Source organism: Gossypium arboreum, chromosome 8 (genome assembly GCF_025698485.1).
Source record: "Gossypium arboreum isolate Shixiya-1 chromosome 8, ASM2569848v2, whole genome shotgun sequence".
In the NCBI taxonomy this organism is placed as follows: Eukaryota; Viridiplantae; Streptophyta; class Magnoliopsida; order Malvales; family Malvaceae; genus Gossypium; species Gossypium arboreum.
Genome location: NC_069077.1, coordinates 124,740,267 through 124,762,908, shown reverse-complemented (window position 1 = coordinate 124,762,908; position 22,642 = coordinate 124,740,267). Strand labels below are relative to the sequence as shown.

The window sequence follows — 22,642 nt, the reverse complement described above, 5'->3', positions numbered from 1 at the left end:
ATGGCTGTTACAATTTAGTAAGGTATGATGTCTCTAGGGTTATACGATAAATTAATATTTAAGACTGTGACTCGATTGAAAATAATGAATTGAAGAGATATAGAGAAGTAAAAGGGTTGTATTGAAAGTGCGAATCGAGTAAGGATTTAAGTTTGATTATTCAAAGGAAGTATCTGTCATTTGTATACGTGTTCATTCTTGAATTGTGAAGATATGATGGTTCAGAGATTGAAGGATGTAGTGATGTATTGAAGACATTGATGGGCAAAGGAATGATTGCAGAGTATGGTATGATATCTGATGTGTATAAAAATAGAATTTGAAGAAGTACTTGCTAGAGACAAAGTTAAAGGTTAAGAACGATAAAATCGTCATTATGATTCATTAGTTGCAATGTGCGAGTATCACTCAAGTAAATGATGTTTCTCTTACTAAGTTCTAATGAACTTAACTTGTGTGTATTGTATTTCAGGTGATACAATGTGAGTCTACGCCAAGAGGGACGATGACAGGGTTACGCCAAATAAAATGGCGTATCAAGTTATTATGCATGCAGAGCGAGTTTCGATGGCGTGTCCAAAGTTTGAAATGTTTCTTCAAACTCCATATTTTGGGATAACTGTAATAGATGAGGATTTCAATTTAGATTTCTTGTAATTAAATTACCATGTACTGCAATTGTATTTACCTATTGTACATACATATGTAAATTAGTTTAAGTCAGTGTGGATTTGAGTTGCAATTAATAAATTGTATAAGTATATTAAGTTTTTGTCTGTACTCGTGTGGTAATACCCAAAACCCGGATCTAGCAAATTGTATCGGGTTGAGGGTGTGGGTGTTACACCCAACTTTTGAGGTGCTTTCATTTTAGTCGTCGGAGTGTTAAATCCTTAACTACGGTTGACTATACACACCAAATCATGTCCACATCATATTTAAACTTTCATTTTGGTCACCCAACTTTTAGGTCACTGAAAAAAATCTTTTTTCTTTAAGTCTTGATCCATGTAAAAAAAATGTGTTAAAGTGAAAAAACAATAGAAACTAAAATAATGTATTAAAAATTTATCAAATTGCACTTGTTTATCCTATTGCTGAAAATTCTATTTTTTTCCCAATCTTGAAATTTTAATTTACAAAATTTTAAAATTAATTAAATAAATTGTTGAACTTTTTATCCATTAATAATATCAATCGATTTGTTACTATAATAATAAAAATAAATAAATTAATCAATTTAACCTATTAATATATTTTTTCAAATTATCCTTAACAAAATCAACTCAAATAACTTATATTTAATAATTGTCTATAAACTTAAATCTATTTTGATTATATAATCTTGAATCTTTCATGTCATGTTAAAAGCAAAGAAAACATCGTTACAATCAATTAAATTCATTGCTTATTCTTCATTTGGGTAAAAAAATGATGAAAATAATTTTAGGTCTGGTTTGGCTTGTAGACAAAGTTAATTAGTTTAATTAATTACAAGAACTTTTTCTTTTACTTTTAGCTTAGCATGAAAAATTCACAATCGTATTAATTAAAAAAAATTAAGTTGTGTAGACAATTATTAAAGATGAGTTATTTGATTTCATTTAATTTTGAAATATAAAAAGAAAATTTAAATTTTAGGAAGTTAAATTAATTAATTAATTAAATTTAATTTAATATTACAGAACAAATGGTTTGACATTATCAAGAGATAAATTTTTTAATAATTTATTTAATTGGTGGTGATGTTTTAAAATTTTAAAATTTAATATTGAAAAAATAGAACTTTCGACAAAGGGTAAACAAGTACAATATGAGAAAAAAATTGCAATGTATTATTTTAGTTTCTACAATTTTTCACTTTAATTTTTATATTTTTTATCCCGATCAATACATAAAAGAGAATTTTTGGGTGACCAAAGTTAAAACGACTTAAAAATTAAGTTACCAAAATAAAAATCTAAATATGATAGTGATATGTATATTCAACCATCGTTAAAGATTTAATACTTTCTTCACTAAAATGAAATCACCTTAAAGATAGATGATGAACTGAGTAATTAACCCGTACGTATGTATGTATGTATGTATGTATGTATGCATATGCATATATGTATGGTTATCAAAAATCAAGAATGACGCGTGCTCTGGAAGGATCTAGCTTGACCCAATAGAATAGTCCTCTGTCGCTTATTTAAACCACGAACAAGATTTACTCTTAGTTCTTATTTCTACTGTTGATTTCAAGTCTTTTTAAAAATATCTTTCTAAACAAAACCATTTTTATTTTTTAATTTAAAAACAAGGTGCTGCAAATTGGATTTGCGAAACCTGGATCTCCAAACCTTTTGTTTAGTTTCAAATCCTGATCCTTCCGTTCAAGATTCTGTTATTCAATGTCGCACAAGGCTCTAGACTCCCGCCATTCAGTAGATGCTTGCGCCTTCCAGCTCCATTCATGGAGACCTTTCCACCTCCAGCAAGCTCTAGACTCCTCCGATCCCCAACTTACTCCTCCTAAGCTTTCCTCCTCCAATGGCTTCCATCCCAAGCGTCCTTGCCTCTCCGATCGTACCACCTCTTTTTCTATTGATCTCTCCAAGCTAACCCTCCTCGACGATGATAACAACAACAACCCTATATCTGCCAATCCCAAGAGGAGTGGTTTCAGGCTGTTTGCCAGAAAACGCCGCCGCCGTGGGTCGAGGTCGGTTTCGGGTCGGAGCTCCGATCGAAGTGGGACTAGAAGGTGCTGTTCTGTGGGGGCTTCGGCAGCCTATGGTACGTGCTCGGATTTTCCGGTGGCGATCGGGACGGACTCGAGTGGGGAACTGTTTGGCAATGGTGGGGATTCGTATTGGGTCTCGGATGTGAGCGAGGCCCGGAATATCAGGAGGGAAAGAGGGGATGGTGGGAGTGGAGAGAAGGAGACTTTATGCGGGCAAATTGGGGTTTTTGATGCTCAAGGGAATGAATCTGGGTATGGGAGTGAGCCTGGGTATCGTGGGGATGGAGAGTTTGGATATGGGGATGAGGTTGATGAAGAAGAAGACGACAATCGGTTGTTGCTGTGGGGGGATCACTTTGGAGGTATTGCTAATGTTCTTGTTCTTTGACTTCTTAGGTCCTTATTTTATACTTTCTTTTATAAATTTCTGGAATTTTGCTGCTGCTTTTTTTTTGTTGAAAAATTTAACCTATATGAATTTTTGATCTCTGGATTTAGGGTTTTTGTTGTTGGTATAATTGCAGCAATGTTGGTTTCATTTAATTCTTCTTGTCTGATTTATTTGTTAATTATGTCTGCTCAAGGCAGTGTGGTCAAAAGTCTTTGTGTTTACACTGCTATTTCTATTAAGCATGAAGGTTTTAGAATGTGTACATATAACAATAACGTCCACTGTAGCACTTGGCAAATCCTTCCTTGGATTCTAGGTTCAAATCCTAGCGGTGGAAAACTTTTATTTCGTTTAATCGTTTTTGCCAACAATTCACTTGTCTAGTGGCAAAATAACTTGAAGTGGGTTCGGACCATGTCCCTTTCCCCTTCCCTGTAATGTATATCGATTTAACCTATGTTAGTTGGACTTGGGTGACTGTCAGCTATAGTATACTGTATGCGTTATATGAGAATGCTTGGTCTTTTAGGTTTTTTCATATGTTTAGAGGATCAATTCTTGTAACCTGTGTAGTATGCTTCTCAGGCACAAGTACTAAGTAAAAATGGAGTCTTGATAAAAGGATATAATTTATCTGATTAGAAAGGGTAAGTTTACCATAATTAGCTCTTTCTAAAGATAAAATCATTAAGTCATGGTTTCTATCCAATGAAGTGATACACTAAATGAGCTTGAGTAGTAAATTACATATGATTAGCATTTGGATCAGCTAAGTGTGGAAAGCTGTAAATGGAGTTTCCAGTGGGCAAGATTTACAGTTGGGATCATATAGGCTTCCATGCTCTTATGTTACATAAAATTTTCATGCAACATGGAAGCGATGTATGGTAGCCTTTCTCTAAAGGCAAATTGGAGTATCAGATCAGGTGGCCAACCACTTTTAGCGGTCTTAGGCAATTTGGAGGATCAGAGGAGGAAATTAGTTTGACTTTGAGTGGCAATTTATTTTGAGTGAAAAAAATTGCAGAAGCCATATTCTTGGTGGTAGTATTGATACAAAAGTAACTTTTCACATTAAGTGGTTGTTAGACTCATACTACCTCTGTTGTCTTTCATTTCTAAGTTCTTTAATGAACTCTGTGAATCCCCATTCCATAATTCCCACTAAGCAATATAATCCTGTCACAAAAATCGAAAGTTTTTCCTTGTATTTTGGAGTTTTGTTGCATTTTTGGATCTACTTTTTGTTTCTTTATTTAATGAATAGCCTTCAGGTTCTTGAGTTCACGTCTGTGAACTTGGCCGTGGTTTAGAAGAAACTAATGTTGTGCCTGCACTTCTTCCTTTGCTATACATTTCTGTTTTTCTTCTTGTGTCATGAACTGAATGCCTTTTCCTTTGCAGCAGATTCGCATTCAAAAATGGAGATTGTTGGGGAGAACACATTCTCTGATCAGAAAGCTCACCATAGATGCCGTCGCAAAAAACATGATTATAGAATGGTTGATTCCCTGAGTTAAATTATTCATCTTTTGAACACAACATGCTCCCTTTATACCAGCTTGGTCATATTTAATACTTCTCCTTCTGGATTGCTACTTGAGAGAGATGTTAATGTTTCAATAACCTTACAAGTTACAACTTAGTGCAGTCAAAAGGTATTTCAATTTGGTATGCGGTGACATTCTTTAAAAAGAGTCCGAGCAGAGAGATATGGTTTCATGCAATATATTCTATAAAGTAAGCATACATAGAAGATATGATTTTGGTTATAGGTTGATTGTTGAAAATTTGTTGAAGGAAGCAAATGTAAATTGCGGTATTGAGATTGTCAAGTCTCTGCCTGGGTTGAAAGGTTTCTTTTTTATTTTTTATTTGTCGAAAGAAGAATGAAATTGATGTACACTTAAGAGTGAAATGAAATGTTTGTATTTAAAGCACGGATTGTGGCCAAAAGTCAAACTTAGATAGCTTAATTGCAATGATGCTTACGAGATCTTTTGTTATGGTGCATTCATAAGAATCATTTACCCAAATGATTGAATAGAAAGGAAGCATCACCCATCCGTATGGTGCAGCAATATTTTGCAGTCTAATTCTAAAAATCAAACTTTTCTATATATCCCAATGCCCTTCTTAAGCCTAGTTTATGCTTCTCTGGAGTACTTAGAAGCTGAAATTTTCAGCTTCTCATAGAAGCGCTTTTGGACCAATTTTAGATTTAAAGAAGTATTTAAATAACAAAATATTTTAATTTTTATATTTAATTATAATATATAAATGTTAATATTTTGAGTTCAGTAAAATTATCATGGATGTTTTTGCATAAAAGTTGATTTATATTTTGTTTTCTTTTTCTTAAAAAGGGACAAACTAATCCTTAATACATTAAAAAGAAAATACAAATTAGTCTTGCCGTTTAAATTTTCAATTATGTGTTGTTAAGTAATGTTTTGGTTTTTAAGTGCCATGAAATTAAGGGATAGGGCAATTGTATAAAAGTACTTTGGAGTTCTTGTATTAAGAATCGGAATAAAAAATTAATTCATTTTGGATGTGATTTTAAATGATTATAAAAATATTGTAGAAAATTATTTAAAATTATTACGATTTATAAGAAATTATAAGTTTTTTGAAATTATTTAAAATTATTAAAATAATATTCAAAATGAACTCGGACACATGGTTGTCCAACTTCAAATGAACCTAAACAACCATTTGTCTAGATTTTGGCGTAATTTCTTACATAATTATACAAAATTATATATAATTATATAATATTACTTAAGACATATTAAGAATTATAAGAAATTAACTAAAATAGGACTAATCAATTTGACTACTACAAATATCCATTCGATTAAAAAATGCATGTGTATGGGTATATTTAAATTCTTTGAACATATTATATAACTTTTATAATTTAAAAAATTTAAAAATTTTAATTATTATTTATAGCTTCTTATAATTCATGATAAACTTTTAAAGAATATTTTATAATTATTTTAAAATAAAGCACTCTAGAACGCACCTAGAGTAGAACCATTTGTTGAGGATAACTTTTTCTAAAATATTCTCTTTTAATAATTTTAATTTTTTATTATAATTTTAAGCAATACTCTATATCTTCATAATTTTTGAAAAACTATGTTTATGATGAAATAATTTAGGACAAATTTGTCTAGGTTCATCCAAGATATGATTTTTTAAATAATTATAAATTTTAGGATTTTTAAAATTTTAAAATATTATCATTTTAGTATGAGGTAAATATGGCGCGTCATGTGTTAATTTCTGGTTCCTCCATTAGCCACATCAACATTTAATAGTGGAGATGGATAGAAATTTTAACAGAAGGACTAAATTGTTCTTTGAATTTAACGTAAAGGAGCTAATATGCCCAGTTTTTCATTAAAAAGAGTAAAATGCAACCCAACTCCTAATGCATGGCCTTTCATGATACTTTTATCTAATCCTACTCATCCTTTAATTCCAAGTCACTTTTTAAAAAAATTGAAAAAGAAAAATTATCAATTAATAACACTTATAGATGTGATTTTTAACAAAAGTGTCAATTTATACTTATTTGCCCATTTTTTGAGTAGAAGGCGTAAATTGCAATCTGCCTCCTAATACAAGGGCTTTCATGATACTTTTATCTTTGAATTTAAATTTCAGGTTAAACTATATCATTAGTCACTAAACTATGGGTAAATTTTCTTTTTAAGTCACTTAACTAAAAAAAAAAAAAAAAGAGTTAAAATTTGGTTACTAGACTATTCAAAAGTTTCCATTTAACTCATTGGGTTGTTAAATTCGATGTCATATGGCTTTCTTTATTCACACTTCTTGCACCAATCGAATGTTCTCTTTCTCCTTTCCCTTCTACGGTTCAATTTCTTTTCATGAAACAGTTTTGGATGTCACGAATTTGTAAACCAAAATTCAAACAGTTTTTTTCTCTTTGATCTTTGACATTGACCGCCAAATCAACTTAGATATAAGGTATGTTCTTTTACTTGTTGATTGGTACTGATCCATTGTATCAATCATCAATTCATCACTTAGAGTTCGCTAGCGAAACTATAAAAAAATCTTAACAGCCTAGTGATTTAAATAAAATTTTTTGAATAGTTCAATGACCAAATTGTAACTTTTTTAATTAAATGACCAAAAAAAATACCCATAATTTAGTGAATAAAGGTATAGTTTACCCTAAATTTAATTATGTAATAATGCATCTTCATCACACAATGACATTCCATTCTAGTGAAAAAAAAGGCTTGCGAACCATTTCTCTTTACTTCTTCTTCTTGCATTGAAGAGATTTTGCTGAATTCACAAAAATTGCATTAAAGTGGAAATTCAAAAGCTTAAAACTAGTAATGGCCTTCTCTATCCATTTTGTATATCCAAATCGATTGAAGGTATTCAAAGGTAATCAGCATATTTCTTGAGTATCTAACGTGACATAATCCAAGAGCTATATGGTGTTGCTTTCCAAGATTTTAATCTAGTTGTTGAATATTATGTGACTAACACTACTTAAAATTGCAACATGTGAGCTATTACTTAATTCACTAAATTAATTTATATTATATATAATGTGGTTAGTTAAGTTGGTGTTGTGAGTTAACTTAATACTAACTTATTAATGGAATCAGTAAAAATTAATGCTATTTTTTCTTTTACTATTTTTATATGAAATATGTATTTGAAACAACTAATCTAAAAACCAAATATCGAAGGATTGAACTTAATGAGAATTTATTTATATGTATTATACCACTCCATCCCTAATTCAAGTGTGGGGTAATTTTTATGAACCTCAAACACCTTCTTGAAAAAACTCTTTGGATTTCAAAATATCTTCAAACTCTTTTTTAAAAACTTTTCTTTTTCTGACCAGTTAATCAATTTTTGGTCCTTTCTCTTCGTCCCTTCTTTCTTTCCTTCATGGCACTTTCTCCTATTGTCCCCTTCATTTTCCTTATCTCTTTCCCCTTTTTCCTCATTTTTTTTCTTTTACCTTTTTTCTTCGTTTACTACCATGGGTGAGGTTGTTGGAGTGGTTGTTGGTGCCATCTTCTCGCCAGCAGCAACCCTTATCCCTTCTTCCCCTCTCACCCCTACTTTTCACTCTCCTTTTTCTTTTTCAAAAATTCTTTTCTTTCCTCATTTTCTTTACTCTTCCTTTTCCTTGTTTTCCTTTCTTTCATCCTCCACCTCTTTACTACCACCACCATTTTTCTCCTCACCGACCACTTTTTTTTTCTGACCTTTGGCTCTCCCATGAGGGATATTTTTGCTCGAATCGATAAGAACTTGTGTTTTCTCGAGTCCATTATGACTTGGTCCCTCAAGTTGCAGTTGACTTAATTTTGTCTATGTTTGATTTGAATGATTTAATTCTTATGAAGTTTTGTAGGTTATTCAAGAAGGACAAGATCCTCGATGTCGGATCCAAGGCTTTAGTTCGAGAGATCTATTCTAGAGGTTGACGCTAATTGATGTTGCTTGTATTTGTGACATTCGCATTCTTTCAAGTTTTATTTCCTAGGGTTAAGCGTTTTTATCAATATGACTTAACTTTTTTTTTGTTTCCCAAGGTAACTTTTTTTTTGTTTCCCAAGGTATTGATTTGTCGTAATTTGATATGTCAAATTAAGCTCTCCATTACACTTGATAAGCTTATTCTTAAACAATTTGACTGTATTTTCCGTGTTTTTACTTAATTTTAATCTTTTGTTTTAATAAGTGAATTAGTATGTTTTACGCTATTTTAGAGACTCTAATTGGCCAAATGCACCATATGGAACCTAACAATTGACTGAGTGTTGTAGCGTGTCAATGGTTGCCTGAACGTGAACAAAAATATCACTAAGAAGGGGGTATCATAATATTGAAGTATGGAAGTCGTGATACCCTTGATAGTGTTGAAAATAAGGAAGATTGAGCCACCAATAGTAGTATCGCGATACCCAAAACTTTCAAAGGACCCCCATTTCAAGATTATCGAGAATATCATGATATCACTATTTAAAAAAGATAAAAAATAACTGCAAGGGTAGTCTTTGTCCAAAATGTCCCTCAACCAAAATTAGACGATCATGGCCAATTTGATAACAAAAATTGGGTTATGATAAAATTAAAAAGTCATTTTTGGCTGAAAAGAAAGGGAGAGAGCTTTAGTTTAGGATTAGGGATTTTTTTTTTAGGTTTTAGTTTACTTTTCTAATTTTAGGGTAGTTTAGTAGTTAGCTAAGTTTATTATATCTTATTATTAATTGCTTTCTAATACCTTGACTTTCATTATATTTACACTTTAATCCTTTTGCTTAATATCATTCAGCTTTGTTTTCTTTTACTTGTTAAAAATCATATCTTTGGTATTTTTATTCATCAATCTTGTTGCCATTATTGTGTTTTTCAAGCTTTTGCAATAAAGCTTGAGTTTTTATTCGTTTTTCTTTAAGTTTAAGTTGATGACTTCTTTACTTAAATTTTTGTTGTTTGTACGTTTAGGGATGAGTATTAGTATCTAAAGCTTAGGTGGTTGATGAAAGTGTTGCCTAGTTAGTTCTTGGTATAGAGACTAAATCGTAAAAATTAAACTAAATCGAATAGACTTCAAAACTTAGGACTGACGACTCTAAGGGAAAATTTAGGTATGTGAAGCCGAGAGAAGATCTTATCGAGCACCAATCCAATAGTCCCAAATTAGTTGGTGAGGTCGAGATATAAACCGAACTAATTTGTCTAAGTTGGTAAAGTGGAAACCAAAAGGTATACTTGCATAAATTTAGGAGTTTAAGTGGTTTTGTAACGACCGATAGTCACGGGTGTCGGAAAATACATTTTTGGACTCTGTTTTTGTACATCAGACTCATAAATATTTAGTTGTGTGGTTAATTAAGTTTTGGTTAAGTGAATTTGCATGAATTAAGAGTAATTAAGTATAAAGACTAAATTGCATATAGGGTAAAAGTTGTATTATAAATTAAAGAAAAATTAAAGGGACCAAAGAAGCAATTATGCCATTGTCTTAAAATGAGGCGGCATAGGGATGAAAATATTATAAAATTTTAAGTTAAAATATATATTATAATATATTTACCTTAAGAATTAAGTATATTATATTATATTATATTATATTATATTATAATAAAACAAATAAATAAAGAATGAATAAATAAGAAATAGAAAAAGAAAGAACAAACGGAACAGAAGGGAAAAAAGGAAAGAAAAAGGAAAGAAAAGGAGAAACACTAAAGCTAAGGGTTTCAAAGTTTCAAGCTCAATTGGTTAGTCAATTTAGTCTCTTTTTCTTGTTATTTTTATATTTTTGGAATCTCGATATTAAATACTACCCGAACCATTTCAAAATTTTAGAAATTATTGAGTTTTAAGTGTTGTCTATGTTGAATAATTTTAGTATTAGTGATTAAATTGATATATTTTAAGCTAGAAATGAAAAAAGGATTAAATTGTAGAACAAATAGTAAATTTTGTGTAACAGGGACTAAATTGTGAAAAATTTAAAATTTATGAATTTATGTGAAAATAGGGAGTTGAATTTAGTCTAAAGTGAAATTTGCATGAAAATAAAGAATTAAATGTGAAGAATAAAAGTTAGTCTTGGTTTAGGGACTAAATTGAATTTTAGGCAATATTTGAGTAAAAATTGAAATATTCAATATGAAATTGAATTGTGTTGTACTGATGATTTTTAATTGTTTTAATTTCGTAACTAACGTTGTACCGGAATCCTTGACTAAAAAGGGAAAAGATAAAGTCGACAAGGAATAGCTTGGAATTTCTGGTTTGTATTTCTATAATCCGAATTTAATTGCTAATTATTATAATTCTATTTAATGTATTTGGTAAGTTTTAAGGTGAGAATCATTGTGTTTTGCAATTGAAATGGATTGATTTAATGAATTTATTGAATTTATATTGATTGAATTGGTATATATATTGAATATATTGACTATTTGAATTGAAATGAATATTGGTTGTATTTGAAAAGTGAAATTAAACCCTATTAACTATATCGAGCTGAGTCGGATATAGATGACATGCCATAGGATTGGGCGAGTTCAGGGATTTCTTCGACTTCGAGTCGCTGAGACACTAGGTGTCAATTTATTACTTCGGATTTATTCGATGAGGCACTAGGTGCCAATTTACTTTGGTTTAACCGATGAGATACTGAGTGTCAATTTACTACTTCGAATTATCCGATGAGGCACTAGGTGCCAAACTAGTGTGTTTGGTTGGATCCGTGTATCCGTCCGAGTCCGAGTATTGTTAATAGGGGTGATTAATTAAAATGGCACTATGATTGATATTAGATGATATTTTATGTGAAATGAAAATTGGACAGTGAATTGAAATATGGATTGAGACACATGAATTGTGTATTCATGAATTGGATATGGAATCAACAATATTGTTGTTTAAATTATATGTGTATCATATTGTGAAAAGTTATTATATAGCAAATGATGAGAATTGAGTATGGTATGAATGATGTATTTATGAATTGAATATTGAATGACTAATGTCATTGTATGACTGAATGTGGTTTTTAATATTCAATTGTGCTTATAATTAAAATGTGCATATTATATTATCTTGTCTTTAAATATTCGGATTATAGAAATACCACAAAGTTTTATTTATGTACGATTTTATTTTCCATACGCAGGTTAGTTACTTAATTTTGATCACCGATTCAGCATCCAACAACGATCCTGAACTCAAACATGGCGATGTTTATCCTTTTGAACTATGCCGGCATGTACCTAGAGTGTCTTATTAATAGTTATTTTGTGAATTAATTGTAATAAGATTATAAGTTAATATTGGTTGGTTATATACATATAATTATGTGTTTATGTTTGAGGTCATATTATGGCATGTTTAAGTTAATGTTTGAATGAACATGAATTAGGAAAATTAAATTGAATTTGACATGTTTTGGATGTGTTTGATCGTGTTTCGAATTAGTTAAATGAATAATTTTTGAGTTGCTTATTGTCCAAGCTTGCAGGACTGGTAAACTTGTTGTTTAATGTACATTTTGAGTCTACACGGCTAGCACACAGGCATGTGGCTCGGCCATGTAACCCAAGTCAGAGAGTTACAAAGGCTGGGACACGACCGTGTGAACCCTACAGCTTTGAAAATTTTAATATTTTGCGAAAATTTTTTTGAGTTTCCGAATTAGTCTCAACTTGTTTCTATCACGTATTTTGGGCCTCAAGGGCTCGAATAAGAGACAATATGTATGAGTTTGATTGATTTTGACTTGAATATTTTATGATATGAAATGTTTTGAAATCATGTCTGTTTGATCGATAATGCTTCGAAACCCTATTTCGACGACAGATGTAGGTTAGGGGTGTTACAGGTTTAGATCTCGAGTCCAAAAGTTAATTAGCAACACATAAGTCAACCAACCGTTGTCTGTTATTAATTTGTTAATTTCATAAGTTTACCTATTTTACAATTTGGTCCTTTTTATTGATTAGTTAGCAAACTAGTGTAATTAATCTCTTGTATGGCCTGCCGTAATATAATGCTTAGTGAGTAGTTAGCTAGACTTCTTTAATTGCATGTTAATTAATTAGGGATCACTGAATCGCTAACTCCTTTGGGTTCGATCCTTAGAAAACTCTGGTGTTCCATTGAACATTATAAATATTACAACTCGACACTGTCCGCTTGCAGTTAAAATCGAAATTTTAAATTATTTTATAAAATTGTTTATCATGCGTGCACGCGGTCAAGTATCCACTAGAGCGATTCAGTGACTTATCCTTCACGTTCTGTAGGCTCATTAAGGGGGTAGACACTAGTCACGAGTTTTAAAGCCACTCCATACCTAGGACGAGTATCGAACCGTCAACCATTGGGTAATGTAAGAGAAACCCATTGGATCTCACCTAACTCCCATGGTTGATATGACTTAACTTTTAGTTAAGCATTGGCATCATTTCCTTTGATATATATATATTGACTTAATTTCCAATGTATAGCAACTTTTAGGGCTTATTCCATTTGATTGTAATATTTTAGGAACAAATCTCAAAATTATACATAAACTTTTATTAAATGTGCAACTGTATACATGAATTTTAATTTGGTGCAATTATACAAATGAAACTCTAATTGTGGTTCAAATGTATACTTCAAACTTTAATTTTGATTTAATCATACACATTTAAAGAAATAAATACATCAATTTATTTTTATATTGGATAAATATAAATTATTCATGTATGCAATATATAAACATAAAATGATGTTATATCAATAATTGTGTTAATAATTTACAAGAATTGGATTAAATCATAATTTCATGTATAAAATTACAAAAATTGAAGTTCATATATACAATTGCACATTAAACCATAGTTCATGTATAATTTTGAGATTTATCCCTAACATTTTATATATAAATGGAATTATTTTTGAAAAATTTGTTCAATAATTTTTTATAAATATATATTTAATATTATTTAAAAAAGAAAAACTTGTTAAAGAAAAAGGTTAGTTAACTCTTTTTTTTTTTTTAGTAGCGTGCAAAATCTTAAATAATTATAGTTGAAGAAACGACAGCGTCTCGAAGTTAGTAGCAGCAAATTCTGGCAAGCAAGCAGCAGCGCAGAATTAGAAGGCAGACTCCGAGTGAGAGAGAGAGAGAAAGAAGTGAAAGATGGTAAGAGGAAAAGCACTAAGCGCGTATAGGGCTCTTCTAAGAGCCACCCGCAAATCATTTGCCGGCGACACCTTGATGTTGAACGCCTCTGCCGTTGAGGTTCGTCAGAAATTTGAAGCCAATCGTCATGTCACCTCGGAGCCTGAGATCCAGAAACTCCTCGAGCAAGCACGGGAGGCCTCCCATTTCGTTTCCACCGTGATTGTTCAAGCCAAGCTCAACGAACGCGGCGGCTACGGTAACTTATCTTTTTGTTCATGTTTTCCATTCAATTTTACATGCACGTTTTGTATGAATGCCTCATATTCTATGATCACCACCTGTTCGATGCATTGTCTGTTTGACCTCTTGTAAGAATACTTTTTCTCTCTTCAACTACTTAACTGCTTAGTTAAGGTTCGTCATGATAAGCGCTGTTGCTGATTGCTTCAGAGGTGAAGCCGAGTAAGGAGCATGCAGGAGCTACTTTGGAGATTCCTTCCGAAGAGATCATCAGAAAATCTGCATCACAGTCTAAACAATGAACTTGGGCTTTTATCAGATGCATACTGCTCTATTTGTTTGCTATTTTTGCTGTCTGCTAGTGGATACATTTGACCCTTGAGCTTACTTCTGTTTTGCAAAACTTGGTAGAGATCTATCCAAAGCAAAAACCATTTTAATGGGTTGCTCTAAAATTTTATTCAATGTGAAACAATTATGTGGCAAATTTTGCCTTGGTGTATGAGAGGTTCGTCTTATTAATAAGTTTCAGTATTGTACTATGATTCTGACAAAGCATTGGCTAAGTGATAGAGAAGAAGAAAAATAGACTCTCCTCTACTATAATTTTTACTTGATAAAATCCCTATTAGGTAAAACAAGCCTTCTAGCAGCGTGATTTGTGCATTTTACAATGTATCAATGCCTTGAGTTCAAGATATGTTAAACTAGAGGTATCACAATCTATGGATACTTAGTTATAAAGCGGGCTACATCTGAAGGTTATTAAGATTAGGTACTTGATGGTTGTGCACAAATTTCTGATTCTATGGAAGACACCAAACAGCTGTAGTCTGATTGAATGATGTCGAAAACGGATAAGCTTTGTGCCTTTACTATAATTATCTAGCACAGTTCTCTGTCAAGAAGAAGTTTAACCTGAAGCATTCATATTAAGACAATGTTAAAGAGGGAAAAGAAAACAAGTGAAGTGAAATCAGTTTATATTCTACAGTTCGACTGTCTAAGCACTCACTGTGTTGGTAGTTCATTTTGTATTATGATCATTCATGGGATATAATATGGTTTTTTTTCTCTTGTCAAAGTCATTTTAGAGCTGTTGACACATTTGGGTTTATGGTAGAGTTTCTACCAGTCACTTGGTTATGGTCAGATTATTTCTGCAACAGCTCTAAGTTGCAATGTCTGTCACCAATGACGAAAATGAAGGCCTTGTATGACACTACCAACTTCAAAAGTTTAGGACAAGCTTTGGTCTAATGCTGCAGTGCACTTGCAATTTATTAAAAGTGGAGGGGCTACAGAATGAGGTTGATGTTATAGTAGCCCTAATCACTACATTCATGTGAATTGCATCATTATTTGACAGAATCATGTGGACTTGAACCAAATAGGATTTGGTGATGATGCCCCTCTCCTTTCATGCAAAACACCATTGCTGCAGAAACAGTCATTAATCAACCCACCATGTATTTTCAGTAGTGATTGCCAAAATGATGTCTTTAGCATTATACAACTGACTGATAAGTACTTGATGAACCTGTGAAATTAATTTCATTTAGCTGATTTGAACTATGGTACACTGTTTGCGACTTGTTCACAAGGAAACAGAATTTTCTGAAATCTGAAAGGGATTTGATTTGAAGGCGAAAGCAAGGAGCTCCAACGCCAATGGTCTTGCTGCATGTGCCTAATTTGATCTTCTGCAAGAAGGCAACCTACCAGATCTTCTAATCACATGTTTTAGCTTTAAAATGTTCTTCACTCTAACCTATTTCGGCACCCTTTATGCGGATAGCCCAGGTCAGCCGGAAAAACAGTTCATGACCAAAAAGGCTCTTCTAGCCTTTTCTTAATATATATTGGCTTAATAACTTTTTTTTACCCTTTTACTGTATACAAATTCCCAGTTTGGTATCTTAAGAAATTTTTTATATTCACTTTTGACACACGTACTGTCATCGCATTACCCCATTTTACATTTTGGTTAGAAAAATCCCATCAACCAATGAAACAATGCCACATGTTAAAAAAAAGTAAGTCCCAAAAATAGAACATATAAAAAAATCATAAAAATTAAAATTTCTAAAACATAAAATTCCAAAGAAAAAAACTAAAAAAAATCGAGCTTTTTAAAAATTATTGTTTTTTGAAATTAGAAAAAAAAACATAAAGTTAATAACAGTACAGGTTTAAAATGAATCTAGATAAATGTCAAATGAGGGAACTATTACTATATGCGAAATGATAGTACAGGGACCAAAATGATAAAAACTTAATCTTGAGATAACAAAATGAGAGACTGTAAAAAATAAGGACCAAAATAGCTATTAAGCCTAGTTGAGGAGGCAAAGCATTTAGTAGTGTAACCAGGTAGCGTCCCCTTTGGATCAACTCACTAACGCTGCTAATACAAGTGGAAGCAAGCCCCTGAGGCTGAGAGCCGCTATTCAATAACCAATGGCCAACATTTCAAACTTGTTTCCCACTAATGATGTGTGAACTACGTTTTGATTTGCTATCAAGTTTTTGCATTTCACTTCAAAATTTCAATTTCCGCCTACTTCACCTTTTCCTTTGCTCCCAACATATATGAGCAAGGCAACCTTAGAACTAAAACTTTATTAATTAATCTTCAACCCAAGCAACACAAAACGTAAAAATATGTCCTCTTCTTTTTTTAATTCATCAACTCGAATTTTTCTAACACCATGGCTGGTTTGGGAAATATTGTGTAAATTTAATGTATTTGAAATATAGGCGTGTGTTTAAAAATATTATATAATAAATAATGAAATATAAGGTTAGAAATAATAATAACGAATATGCAATATGTACGTAATTAAAACATAAAATCAGTATAAATTATGATACCAACTCAACTAATGACATTATCAATATATATACAAATAATGTAGGTGAAACAGTTCATGCAATAAAATTAAAATGTAAAAAGAGTATCAAGATATAGTTTAAATCTTAACATTTATAATTTATTTTGGGTAAACTATAAAATAGTCATTTTGTTTACCTCGGATTATATTTTAGTTACTTATGTTTGAAATGTTACGTTTTAGTCACTTATTTTATCTTTTTATTACAAAGTGGTCACTCTGCCATTAAGCTCCATTACCTCCCTAACGACTATCCTATGTGGTAGTCCAAACGGGTTTTAACCGCCGTTTATGATGCTCATGTCCAAAACCATACTCTCAAATGGTGTCATACTCTACGATATGGTGCAAGAAAACTTTTTGTATTTGCATAATTAGGATTGACCTTACAATATTTTTGTTTATAGTCCAAATAGTCTATATTTTTAATTATAAAAGTTATATAAACTTAATTTGAAAAAAACTTATGCTAGGTTACATCATTTTTATAACACTCAAATTAAATAAAAATAATATAAAATTCATAATGTATAACCTTTAAAAAAATATTTTATAAATTGTCCAATAACTTTCATAACACTTCTTATAAATAATATAATTTTTGTCATAACTTTAGAATTTTTTTATAAACAAGTTATAATAATAAAATATATATATACATTTATAAATAAGTATATTATTTTATAATATATAACATGGACACATAAATAAGTCATATTCACACTTCTTGACCATAAGTTTTTATAAATAAATATAATATAACACATGTAAATTATTTTTATAATAACTTTTTAGCCATAAGTTAAAAAACTTCTAGGATTCAAATAATATAATATTTTGTTATAACATTATAACATACATAATTTATTTATGATGTATAATATAATATATATTTTATTATAATCATCCTAAATACTCATATATGTTCATGTTCATAATATAATTTTTGTAACTTGTATACAAATAAATTTTTAAATTTGGATTTACGTGTAATTACTCTAATTCTCATCTCCATTAAAATTAAAAATTATAATGGGAATACAACAATTACACTCAACTTGATAGAATAGTTATCTAAACGTATCATCATTGTGTAATTATGAACAATTACATCCAAATTAAATTATTAGGTGGTTTTTTAGATACTACCAATGTAGTATAATTATGTAGGAGTTTGGGATGGAATTTATGGTGTTAGCCAACAAAGATTATCGTTTTTCGAGGAAGTATTTATGTATAAAATTTGATTTCTTTTAGGTTGCTTCCTATCTAAAATCTATTACTTGGTGTAAAACTTGACACCAACTCATTGAGATTTAAAACATAGAAAAAGAAAGTATGGGAGGCACGTGCAGGGAGGAAAGTCAACGTCGCTTAAGATGTGGGCGCCAACGACCTTGCAAATGAGAAGGAAAGGCAGCAGCCACCCAACTCTAATTAAGGATGAATTGTGAAGTGAACATAGTATTTACCTATTTCTCTTGTCTTTGATCTAAAACGTGCAAATCCCTTGTCGTTTAGAAGAAAAAAAAAATTAACAAGAATAAGGGAAAACGTAATCATTTGGCATAACCACCTACGCAAGAAAAATGGACATCCTCTCTTCACCAAATTTATATGCCCATTCCTTCATTTCATTTCATTTCATTTTCATACTCAAATTCCAATTTATACTAATTCAAACCCCTCATTCGCATGCTTCATAACTAATCTCATTTTTAACCATGTGTTGTATTTATTATGTATAATGTCACGTCTACATGTTTTAACTAATTTAATCATTATTCTTTTAAGCTGCATTTAATCTTTAACCTTTTAAAAGAATTTTATGAACTTTTATAATTTTTTAAAATTATGAATTTATTTGTGTTGTTAATATTTTCTAACTTTTAAATTATTTGTATATATGGTATATAAGTTAAATAGTGTCATATCAACATGAAATAAACACAAATTATCATGCAAGTTGTCATGACAACATCATTAATAATTTATGTTTTAGTTAGCGTTTAGTTTAAAAATAATTTAACTTTTTTAAAAGAAAAGTAATAATAAAATTTAATTAAAAACAATAAATTAGCAAAATTATAAACATTAAGACATAAAATTATCTACCAATATACACACGTTAAAAGCAATAAATGGCGGAACTTTAGTGAAGAATATTTGGTTGAATGTGGAGAAAAACAAAAATATTTTAAACATACCAAAATTTGGGTAGATTTTGTAATAAGCCCAGAAATGACGGACCGTTTTGGTAATAAAAGTTCCTTTAAAATTTGTCCACATTACGGTACCTTTTTAATTTTCAAACTAAAATAGCTTTGAAAAAGTAAGGCCATTTCCGTAATGTCATACCTTTCCTAAACCCTTATTTATATTTATTCTCCTCCTTTATTCTTCAGGCCAGAATTGAGAATTCCCTGTTTTCATTTCTTGTTTAACACCACCACCTCCATTCCAACTCAGCTTCTACACGCCGGCTACTCACTTCAACAAATTCTTTTGAATTATTTCTTACGAATCGAGTTTGATTTTCTTGGAAGTCGAAAATACGATGGGGTCGGAGCTGATTTATAGAGGCTCTGAGACCCAGCCTTCTTCAGATTCATATTCGCCCAAACCCGTAAAACCATGGGCCTCCGTCACCCGCCCCATCCATTACCTCCTCCGTGAACAACGCCTCCTCTTCGTCTTCATCGGCATTGCGATCGCCACCCTGATTTTCACCGTCTTCCCAACTTCACCCGCTCCGTACGTCGCTCCTCATAGCCGCTTCACCACCCTGATCCCCGATTCCATCACCTACTTCCCCATCGAGACCCAACAGAAGTTCTCCTCCGCGCACCGCCTCGGGTTCGGGTCGGCCAACCCGACAGGCAAGATCCCGTTGGGGCTGAAGCGGAAAGGTTTAAGAATCGTGGTAACGGGCGGAGCCGGGTTCGTGGGATCCCACCTCGTGGACCGTCTGATTGCCAGAGGAGACAGCGTGATCGTCGTTGATAATTTCTTCACCGGAAGGAAACAGAACGTGATGCACCACTTCGGCAACCCCAACTTCGAGCTTATCCGACACGACGTCGTTGAACCGTTGCTGTTGGAAGTTGACCAAATCTATCATCTCGCTTGCCCAGCTTCCCCAGTTCATTACAAATTCAATCCCGTGAAAACTATCATATCCTTTATATTGCTTCAAAATATTATTACTGGTTTACTGCAAGCATGTTAATTGTTTTGTTTCTTTAACCAAACCATGTGTTTTGCACAAGACAAATGTGGTGGGAACATTGAACATGTTAGGCCTGGCAAAAAGAGTAGGTGCTAGGTTCTTGTTGACCAGTACAAGCGAAGTCTATGGAGATCCACTGCAACATCCTCAGAAAGAAACTTATTGGGGCAACGTCAATCCCATCGGTTAGCCATCAAAAGCTTATGTTTTTCACATCAAATGGTAGGCATGTTGGGGACATTTATGTAAAGTGAGATTTAATGTTAAAGTTCAGATCTAGGTGTAGTTTAGACGCGTGTCTCTGACAGAACCTTTCCGAGCTTACAATTTTTCAAAAGTTTGTAATGAAAATATGGGACAGGTGTCCGAAGCTGTTACGATGAGGGAAAGCGTACTGCTGAAACGTTGACCATGGACTATCACCGCGGAGCCGGCGTCGAGGTTACCTTTCCTAACCTTTTATCTTAATAAAAGGGTTTGGATGAACAGTAAATTTATTTGCGTGTAAAAATAATATTATGGTGAAATTAGATAATATAATAATATTGTAGCATATAGCAACAAAATTCTAAATTTCTAATCATCGGTAAATTTTATAAAATCTACGGTTTCAGGTTAGGATTGCCAGAATTTTCAATACTTATGGACCACGTATGTGCATAGACGATGGTCGTGTTGTTAGCAATTTCGTAGCTCAGGTACTTGGGTTTTTTTTTTTTTTAAATTTATTTTCTCGAGACATTATTGAGGTGTTAATGGGGATGAATAAATAATGAATGCAGGCCTTAAGGAAGGAGCCATTGACTGTGTATGGTGATGGTAAGCAGACAAGGAGTTTTCAATATGTTTCTGATCTGGTAAATCTTTTTTATTATTGTTTTTCTACCTGCTTTTTATGATTATTTTATTTATATTTTTAAATTTTAAATTTCTCTTTATTGATCGTTGCAAATATTGGTGCCACGTTACCACTTTTCCTTTTCCCCCCTATTACTACTATTCTTTTTTTAACCTATGTTTCTTAGCTGGCCTAAGCCTGCAATTTCTAGCGGAAAACTAGTAAACTAAGACAGTCCCACGTGAATTTTAAAAAATATGATAATTCAGGATAAAAAATGTTGTGCCTCCTGCAATAAGATTGAGAACACATACAGTTTACAGATAGGATCATCTCTGGTCCTGAATTTTTCCTTTGCTGAGTGTAGAAATTAACTGAATAGACATAACACCATGTGAGTAGCACCAAATGAAAGTCCCACATGGATACTTTCCTAGACCCAGATTTTTTAGTGAAAATAAAATGCAATCTGAATTTTAATATAAAAATTTCTATAATACTTCAATATTTTGATATCATGGCATGCATTTCATAACAAATATATTTCTTCTTCAATATTTTGGTATCATGGCATGCATTTCATAACAAATATATTTGCCATTTGCTAAACTGTATTTTCATTATCTGAAAAGGTGGAGGGTCTGATGCGGTTGATGGAAGGGGAACATATTGGACCTTTTAATCTTGGAAATCCAGGAGAATTTACCATGCTTGAGCTTGCCGAGGTAAGCATATACTACCCATTAATCTTGCTTATGAACTGAACAGTAATATTGACATTATTTCCTATGAGGAACTTATAAAGCTAATAAGAAATGTGTTAGGTAATGATGATGACCGTAGTATGGTTTTACCATGGATTTTACAGGTGGTTCAAGAAACGATTGACCCGAATGCAAAGATAGAGTTCAGACCCAACACAGAAGATGATCCACACAAGAGGAAGCCTGATATCTCAAGAGCCAAAGAGCTAATTGGTTGGGAACCCAAGGTGTCGCTTCGAAAGGGTCTCCCTCTAATGGTTTCGGACTTCCGGCAACGTATATTTGGTGACCATAAGGAGGGCAGCAACACCAACAATGCATCATCATCTTAAGGTCTCATATTTACACCCTTAGAAAGACCAATCAATGATGCCGACAGCAGCGGCAGCAGCAACAAATGAAGTCTGTTTAGAGTAGATTTTGTAGGTTACCATTTTGACATGAGATTTGCATCTTTGTAGTTTTATATCTTATGTTCCTACCGCGTTTAAGCTTAATTGACAATGGGCTTTGCGAATCTATATTCATCATTCTTTTGTTTGGTTATGACTTATGAGTTGAAACGTATCTTCGCGCATGCGATTTCCAGGGTTATAAATTTCTGATTACTTCTATCATACAGGGCCAAGAAAGCTGTAGGAATGAAACTTGATCGGTCTTTAGTCGAAAATTTAGAACGAAGGAAGAAAAGGATCAAGAAAGGTAACAAACCCTGACCTGAGATAACAGTACACTATGTATTTGACTGCTATAGTCGTTATGCGGTTCCTCTGTTGTGTTGTGCCGATATTGCGGCGTGGTGACTTCCAAAACTGTTACGACGCGTTACGGCCGCGATTTAGTACTACTG

General features: G+C 32.2%; 3 protein-coding genes and 1 long non-coding RNA gene across 6 annotated transcripts; all 4 read left to right on the top strand.

Moving 5' to 3' along the window:
• The first annotated feature begins 2,143 nt into the window (after positions 1–2,143).
• On the top strand, positions 2,144–5,059 carry LOC108458043 (uncharacterized). 2 transcript variants are annotated; one of them, XM_017757282.2, is made up of 2 exons: positions 2,144–3,090; positions 4,527–5,059. In XM_017757282.2, the coding sequence occupies exons 1-2, from the start codon at positions 2,397–2,399 to the stop codon at positions 4,637–4,639; spliced, it is 807 nt and encodes a 268-aa protein (XP_017612771.2). In that variant the 5' UTR covers positions 2,144–2,396; the 3' UTR covers positions 4,640–5,059. The 2 variants fall into 2 exon arrangements, with proteins under 2 accessions (XP_017612771.2, XP_017612770.2); XM_017757281.2 differs by having other exon boundaries at positions 4,524–5,059.
• Positions 5,060–8,401: 3,342 nt separating this feature from the next.
• Positions 8,402–12,008, top strand: LOC128296364 (uncharacterized). The gene is made up of 2 exons (XR_008286949.1): positions 8,402–8,615; positions 11,830–12,008. It is a non-coding gene; the product is annotated as an uncharacterized LOC128296364 (long non-coding RNA).
• A 1,709-nt stretch (positions 12,009–13,717) lies between these two features.
• Positions 13,718–14,592, top strand: LOC108460494 (mitochondrial zinc maintenance protein 1, mitochondrial). 2 transcript variants are annotated; one of them, XM_053031867.1, is made up of 2 exons: positions 13,718–14,083; positions 14,237–14,356. In XM_053031867.1, exons 1-2 carry the CDS (start codon positions 13,843–13,845, stop codon positions 14,266–14,268), a joined length of 273 nt encoding a protein of 90 aa, XP_052887827.1. In that variant the 5' UTR covers positions 13,718–13,842; the 3' UTR covers positions 14,269–14,356. The 2 variants fall into 2 exon arrangements, with proteins under 2 accessions (XP_052887827.1, XP_017615498.1); XM_017760009.2 differs by having other exon boundaries at positions 13,722–14,083; positions 14,278–14,592.
• Positions 14,593–19,278: 4,686 nt separating this feature from the next.
• On the top strand, positions 19,279–22,390 carry LOC108460493 (UDP-glucuronic acid decarboxylase 2-like). The gene is made up of 7 exons (XM_017760008.2): positions 19,279–20,136; positions 20,228–20,375; positions 20,552–20,631; positions 20,805–20,888; positions 20,973–21,047; positions 21,661–21,753; positions 21,897–22,390. Exons 1-7 carry the CDS (start codon positions 19,519–19,521, stop codon positions 22,122–22,124), a joined length of 1,326 nt encoding a protein of 441 aa, XP_017615497.1. The 5' UTR covers positions 19,279–19,518; the 3' UTR covers positions 22,125–22,390.
• Positions 22,391–22,642: the final 252 nt, after the last annotated feature.